The following is an 8,300-nucleotide window of genomic DNA, read 5'->3' on the forward strand; positions in this document are numbered from 1 at the left end:
AAGCATGAAATCTTCAGTGATCTTCTAACCGGTTTTTGCATCGTCCTCCTCTTTATAAGCTATAGTTCATATCCTGCTGTATTTGTCCCATTCTAGGACCTGCTTCCTTTTCTTGTCCTTATTGATCTACTTCAGCTACTAGTTCCCCGATGCATCCATTTAAAAATGATTGTCCTTGTACCTGAGTTTGAATCTTTTAGCAGCTTTATTCATATCTCTTGTAACCTGGCAGCTAACCTTCACCTCCCCGACGTGCACATGCACACACCCTACCCAAACATGATTTCTTCGAGTCATTTCAACTCACTGTTGTTGGCTGTGCCTTTGGCAGCTTAATCTCATGCTATGAAATTCTCTTGCTTAGTAACTTTGTTTTCCTCTCTTCCCTTTTAACACCTTCCTTCAAATCTACGTCTTTCAGCAATAATTTGGTCACCTTTAAAATTGCTTTCTTTAGTACATTGCTGTTTGTTATTGTGACTTGTCTGCTTTAGATAAGACTAGCATTTTGTTTTACAGCATATGAAGTCCTTTCAGATGAGAAGAAAAGGAAAGAGTACGATCACATGGGTCATCAATTTTTTAATGCAGGCAATGGTGCCCAACATGCCCATTCTTTCAATTTCAACTTTGATGACTTCCTTAAAGATTTTGACTTTGATTTAGGCCACAGAACTCATCACAAAAAACATTTTGATAGTCACTTCAGGGCACAGCAGGAGGGCCACAATGCACACAGATTTGCCTTTGGAGATAGGCAGTTTCCTTTTGGAGGTGGATTGTTCGATGATGTGTTTGAAGACATGGAGAAGATGTTCTCATTCAGCAGTTTTGGCAGCACACACAAACACACAGTGAGAACTGAGAAGTTCCAAAGCTCTAGCAAGCAGCACTGCAAGACTGTTACACAGCGCAGAGGAAACATGGTGACCACATACACAGACTGTTCAGTGCCATAAACTTGCTAAATGTACATAATCATATCAGCATGGTTTGCTTGACATCTTTGTCATGGCATGTTCCTGGGCAGAAGTGTCAAGAAAGGCAATATGAGTTGAGTTGCACGAAAAAAGCTTTCCTCTCCATCTTTGTAAACCTTCCAGACATTTATTGGGTGCAATGGGCTAATTTCAGCTAGAAACTGTATTTAGCCTTTACAGTCACCATTTTCTAGCTTAGTAATTTCAAGCATATGTTTAATAAATACAAAGCAATAGTAATGATGTATGAGCTAGCACAGGAGGTAAACCAACAGGTTTGGGTAATATAATGGCGAAACAGGTTATTCTGTAACATGTTATGCTTTACGCGGTTTATGCATTTGTTTAATCCTAATGTTCAAAATTTGTTTAACTTCATTTGAGGACAGATCTTGCATCTTGCCATGGCTAATGAAGGCAGAATGCTGTACTCTGATAGCTAATCTTACAAGATTATCTATCAATTTCCTTAATACAATCTACATGGTATCCTACAATTCATCGTAATTCAATTTCAACAGTATGAGTGATAAGTCCATGCCTTATTTATTGCTTTGGTTTTTCTGTTTAGCTGGCTTTGTAGTTGAATAAGATGTTGGACTTTGGTTTAAAAGAAGGTTGTGAAAAGCACACTTAACAAGGCTTAGCTCCAAGTTCAAACCAGAATTGTAACACTGTATACTTTGTGTTGGTGTGGAGATTCTCAAAATTTAATTAAAGTTTGTTAATGTCTGTGTAGATATTGTGATATATAGTTGAAGACAAATATTTAAAAGCTTAATTCCTGCAAAATTTATCAAAATGCAGGGTTCATAATTCTATTTGGTGCTACGTAAGGTTGCTTTATTAATCTAGTGCTTTGAATTATTTTTAAACTGTCCCTAAACCACCATGGGTTAAGTGATAAAAGCATTTTCTAAATTCTTTACAACTATAAAAATCTACTTTTGAAATGTGATACATGAGGAAAAGCACCAGACCTTAGTTCCTTTTGGATTTCTGTAACATTCAGCAATTAACATTGCAAGACTAACAGAATTAAATGTTTTCTAAATGATAATGATTAATTATTCTCCACTAACCTATACTCTGGGTATTCCACAAATTTGTATCTTTCATATTCCACACAATTCATTTTTTTGTTATATTCTGATCACTTGTTTATCTTGCCATATGTCTCTCTCTCCTGTCTTTTTTGATTATTGTAAAGTTTGTAAGATCTGATTACCTCATTTCATTGTCTTAAAATTGCAGGTAAAGCACTGCGTACTGTCATATGTGCAATATTATTATACAGATTTGTTTTTGCATTGCGGATGTGTAGACTCCGTTAGTTTATTAAAATTTGTGAAACCTGTGTCCAGAATGACTTGCACTTTTCCAAAAAGCATTTGTTAAATAAATTCAGTCGCTAAAACCTCATTGTTTAAAATGAACGCTTTTCCGTTAGTCAGTTATTTTTTAGAATTAATTCAAACATGAATAGAGGAATTTGACTCTTTATTTTAATAGCTACTTCTATACTATTCAGTTATAGATCATTGAACAGTTGAAGGACAGAAGAACATTCTATGCAAGGGCCAGCTTTCTGCAAGAACAATTGAGTTCTGTTCCCGATTGCCTTACAAATCTTTCTCCTCAGATGGTTATCTCTTTCCCTTTTGAAAGACACAATTGAATTTGGCTCCTCCACTTTCAGGCATTTAAATTTGAAATTCTGAACTCTTGGTGCATTTAAAAAAAAACCTGTTGTCATTGCTTTTGACACTTTAAACATCTTAACTTGATGACCAGTTGGCTTGACTCTTTCACACCATCTATTATCTAGATTGCTTGTATATCATCTCTTAACCTCTTTGTGAAGGAGAACAAACATAGTATCTCTAATTTGCTTATGTAACTGGAGATCCTTCCCTAGAACAGTCTTTTTGAGTTTTTTTTTGCAGTCTGTCCAAGGCCTTCACATCCTTCCTAAAACTGTGAATGCCTAAAATTGGAGACATACTCCGCATGAGGCCAAAAGAAAAGTATTTTTCAAAAATGCTTCATAACTTTGTTTCATATGAACTCAAATGCCTTTTTGCATACCTACACTGTTTTTTCAACATTATCCCAGATCTGTTCTTGTGTAGCCTTTAAAATTGTACCTTTGTTGCATTTCCTTGTCCTTCCCACCAAAATGTTATCACTTTACACTTGACTGTATGAAATTTCATTTGTCACAGATTTTTTGTCACCCATTTCACCAAACCATATATTCTCGCAGGTATTGATTATCCGTACAAAACTTTGGAAGTGTTGTAAACTTTATCTCTTGTAAATTTTGAAGTTGTGCCTTGTCTACATCACTTATAATAACCAAAGTTGCGGTTCTAGTACTGACCCCTGAAAAACCCCACTGTATACTCACCTGGTCTGGCTAAACAACCAACCGTTGTCACTGTTTCTTGACATTCAGCCAACTTTTTATCTGTGCTCTTTTTTACCCCAAGTTCCTCTTTATCAAACCCATGTTTTTGGAGTTTGTGTATGCTACATCTGCCTCATTATCCTTTTCAAACCTGTTTCCTTGTTCCTTTTTAAAATAAAACTCAATCGGGTTAAACAAGATTTACTTTTAACAAATCTGCTTGATTTCTCAAATGCAAGTAACTTAATTTTGTCCTGGATTATTATTTCTAAAAGCGTTTCCACAACTGCAATTAAAGTGACTAATCTATAGTTGCTGTACTTATCCTTGCACCGTTTCCTTGTCCTCTCGTCTGACCCCTGTATCTAAAGAGGGGTTGGAAGATTTATGGGCCAATACCATTGCAATTTCCTTACTTAATTCTGAGTTTTCTCCAATGCATTCCATGTAGTCCTAAGGACTTATCGACTTTAAATAGTGACTTTGTTTTCTCTAATATTCTTTATTGATCTTTAGATCATTCAATATCTCAACTACCTTTTTTTTTCAACATGACTTTGGCAGCATCATGATCTCTGGTAAAGATGGATGCAAATATTAATTCAGTCATTTAACTAGCCATGTTCTGCCTTGAAATGTAGATCCTCATTTGGTCTATCTACTCTTTATAAGCTTATGGAAAACTGTTTATAGAATCATACAGCACAGAAGAGGCCCTTCAAGCCCATGAAGTTTGTACTGCCAGAAGTATTTATTGTTACCAACACTGGGTCCTACTTTCCTGCATCGGGTACGTGGCCTTAAATCTCAACACTTCCCAGTGCTCTAATAATTTTTTAAAGGTTGAGGTTTCCCACCACAACTACCCTCCCAGGTAATGCATTCCAGACACCCACCACCCTCTGAATGAAAGGATTTTCCTCCTATCTCCTCTCAACCTCCTGCCTTTCTCTTTTAAAATTATGCCCTCTTGATATTGACCCTTCAACTAAGGGGAACAGATTCTTTCTATTCACCATATCCATGCCCCTCATAATCTTTTTATCTCTGCCAGGTTCCCCCTATCAACCTCTCTGCTCCAAAGAAAACAACATAAGTTTATACAGCCTCTCTTCTTATCTGAAATGTTCCATCCCAGGCAACATCCTGGTGAATATCCTTTGCACACTCTCCACTGCAATCACATCCTTCCTTTCGTGTATTGACCAGAACTGCACACATTACTCCAGCTGTTGCCTTGCTGAAGTTCTGTACAGCCCAGCATGACCTCCCTACTCCTATAATCTATGATAGTAAAGTATATGGGATGCTTTACTTTAACTATCCTATTAACTATCCTGACACCTTCAAGGAAGTTTGGTCAAGTAACCCAAGACCATAAAAGAGCAGAATTAGACCATTTGACCCATTGAATCTGCTCTGTTGTTTGATCATGGTTGATATATTTCTCAATCTATTCTCCTGCCTTCTCCCCATAACCCTTAATCTCTTACCAATCAAGAACTTATCTATCTCTTAAATACACATAGTGACTTGCCTCCACAGCCCTGTATTGCCATGAATTGCATAGGTTAACCACCCTCTGCCTGAAAATATTCCTCCTCATCTCAGTTCTAAAGGGTCATCCCTTCACTCTGAGACTGTGCGCCTTCGGGTCCTAATCTTTCCTACTAGTGGAAATATCATCCCCATGCCCAATATATCCAGGCGTCTCCGTATTGTGTAAGTTTTAACCCCAAGATTTCTGTTCCTCTGAGCTTCCCAGTATCTTGCCATTCACTGTGTACTCCCTTGTTTCATCATAAGTGCATCACCTCACATTTCTCTGAGTTAAATTCCATCTGTAACTGATCTGTCCATCTGATCAATCCACTCATATCCTCCTGTAACCTAATCCCTTCCTCCTCAGTGGTTGGTTGACAGTCAGGGGCAGCATGGTGATTTGGTGGTTAGCACTGCTGCGTCACAGCATCAGGTTTGATTCCAACCTTGGGTGACTGTCAGCATGGATTTCTGTCGAGTGCTCGTTTCCTCCCACAGTCTAAACATGTGCAAGTTTGGTGGACTGGCTATGATAAATGCTCTGTAGCATCCAGGGATATGCAGGCTAGATGGATTAGCCATGTTATATATAGGCTTACTGGGATAGGATGGGGGACTTGTTCTGGTGGGATGCTCTTTGGAGGGTCAGTGTTGACTCTGGACTGAATGGCTTCTTTCTACACTAGGGATTTTACTCCATGATTCAACCTTTGTGTTACCTGCAAACTTGCTTATCTACTCCCTCACATTCTCATCTACATTGTTTATGAATATCACAATAGGAGACCCGGCACTGATCTCCATAGTATGACTTTTTTTTTTTAAAACCTTTTGTTGCTTCCTGGTGCAGTAATTGTCTCTTGACTGTTTGGTTACGGATATTTGACTCACTTTTTGCCCCAGAGCCAGATTTAGCAATGCTTCCTTGCTCATTGGGTTGGACTTACTGATCAAGAAAATTCTCTTGAACCAGAAAGCATAAATTTAAGGTGAGGAACAAGTGGTTTAGGGGAGATATGAGAATTTTCTTTTTATCACCCAGAGGGTGGTAGATTTATGGCAAATGCTGCCTGAAAGGGTGATGGGGGCATGTATTCTCGCAACATTTAAAAAGTATCTGGATGAATACTTAAAATGGCAGTTTATATTAGGCAGGCAAACGAGATTAGTGTAATTTGGAGTTTGTTGGTTGACGTAGATGTGTTGGGCTGAAGGGCATCTGTCTATGCTTTATAACATATTTAGAAACTCTTCCCTCTTCTTCCAACTACTACTGTCATAGTCTATCTGAAGATAATTTGAATCCTTCATTATCATTACATATCAGTAATGATACCATTGCTTCTCAATTCTGACCTTGATCTCTACAGAATATCATCTCCCTCCAACATTCTGATATTTTCTGTAATTGCAATGCAACACTCTCTCTGTGGGAAGCTCCATATATTACTCTTTTGAGGATTGCTTTGACAAGAGTCATAGTCCCCATATGTTCTAAAGCTGGTTCCCTAGCTTACCCTATGCTGCCAGATGTGGGTAACCCGTTGAACCCCATCCATGGTATGGATTGGGAATTGCAATTATTTCCCATGAATGAGGAATTCCCAGTCAGTGTGGGTCATAAGCTCACACTGATTTAGTCCCTGCCATTTGTACACACCGTGCAACTGTAGGAGGTGCTATGCTTCCACTATCAGGTCCGTCCAAGGTCCCAAATGATCCTTCCACATCTGGTAGAGATTCACCTGCACTTTGTCTAACCTCATCTACTGTATCTGTAGGACCTGCAGTGGCCCCTTCTATAGTGGGGAGACCAAACACAGACTCGGGAACCAGTTTGTAGAAGCATCTGCACTCTTTTCGCACAAACCAACCCAACCTTCTGGTTGCCATCCACTTTAACTCCCCATTCCATGCCCCTGGTGACATGTCCATCCTTGGCCGCCTCCACTGTTAGAGTAAGGCCAAACGTAAACTGGAGGAACAACACCTTAATACTTTTCCTTGGGAGCTTACAGTCCAATGGCCTAAACATTGACTTCATTAGCTTCAAAATCTCTCCTGCCACCACCTGTCCATCCTTTGACTCACCTATCTGTTCCAACCTTCCCAATGACCAACCACAATACCCCCTGTCTACCTATCTCCATCTCACCTACCCTCCCTCCCCAGTCCTGATTAAAGGCTTAGGCCCAAAACGTTGACTTTCCTGCTCCTTTAATGCTGTCTGACCAGCTGTGCTTTTCCAGCCCCACGTTTATTGGCTCCAGCTTCCAGCATCTGCAGTCCTTACTGTTTCCTAGCTTTGACATTATTTCTACTCAGACCTATCCCTTTACTCTTTCCCTGTAACCCTACATTTCCCATGGCTGGCACACCTAATCTACACATCCCTGAACACTATGGGCAATTTAGCAGAGCCAATCCTCCTAGCCTGCGCATCTTGGGGGGTGTAGTAAGAAACCCGAGCAGACAGTCGCGCGAAGGTAGAATTGAACCCCGGTCACTGGTGCTGTGAGGTAGCAGTGCTAACCACTAAGCCACCAGTCGGTGTTGGTCCAAATAGCCCATTTCCATACGGTAGGGACTCTATAATACCGCAGAACTTGCAAGAAATCCTCAATAAACACAAAAATTTTCTCAAATTTCCGGAGTGTTTTTCTCGCTTCATTTCCTTTTACAGGGTTATAGTTCCTTGAAAACGCTACTTCAGTTACAGCCAATAAAAGCCCTTCATTTCAACCGTGGATTCCTCCCGATGCTGCTGTATATCAGCCGGGACAAAATATGTTATCGTATATAACACATCTGATTCTGCAATATCAAACTGTTGGAATCCCGTCCTATTGAAACTGCAGCCAGGCTTGATATTGTGGGTAATGGGCTACAGCAGAGCCTGGTGGCTGTTCCTTTAACAGTCTCCAGTGAGAGAAACGGACAGAGGATAAACCTCCGCCAATAAAGATGCGACAGTCACCACTTCACCGCAATCTTATTGGCTGCAGATGGTTGCGTCACTATAAGGGGCAGGGCGATCGGCAATCGTTAAGAATTCATTGGTCGCCGAAAACCACATGACCCTCCGTTCTTGCCTCTGAAGGCCGTGGTTGGTCCACGACCTTCTGACGAATGAGAGACAACAAGTTGCAGGGCTGGATGAACACAGCAGGCCCAGCAGCATCATAGGAGCAGAGAGGCTGACGTTTCGGGCCTAGACCCTTCATCAGAAATGGGGGAGGGGGATCTGAAATAGATAGGGAGAGAGTGGGAGGCGGATAGAAGAGGGATAGAGGAGAGGATAGGTGGAGAGGAAACAAACAGGTCGAAGAGGCGGGGATGGAGCCAGTAAAGGTGAGTGTAGGTAGGGA

The 8,300-nt window shown here is 40.3% G+C and overlaps 1 protein-coding gene across 3 annotated transcripts in view; it reads left to right on the plus strand.

Moving 5' to 3' along the window:
• dnajb9a (DnaJ heat shock protein family (Hsp40) member B9a) overlaps positions 1–2,412 on the plus strand; it is a 28,439-nt gene extending 26,027 nt beyond the window's left edge. For all 3 annotated transcript variants that reach the window (XM_048607399.1, XM_048607398.1, XM_020516095.2), the window contains exon 3: positions 520–2,412. In XM_048607399.1, the coding sequence (XP_048463356.1) occupies positions 520–959 (440 nt within the window). In that variant the 3' untranslated portion in view covers positions 960–2,412. The remainder of the gene's footprint in view (positions 1–519) is intronic.
• The last annotated feature ends 5,888 nt before the right edge of the window (positions 2,413–8,300 follow it).

The sequence above is a fragment of the Rhincodon typus genome, chromosome 18 (genome assembly GCF_021869965.1).
Source record: "Rhincodon typus isolate 14 chromosome 18, sRhiTyp1.1, whole genome shotgun sequence".
Lineage (NCBI taxonomy): Eukaryota > Metazoa > Chordata > Chondrichthyes > Orectolobiformes > Rhincodontidae > Rhincodon > Rhincodon typus.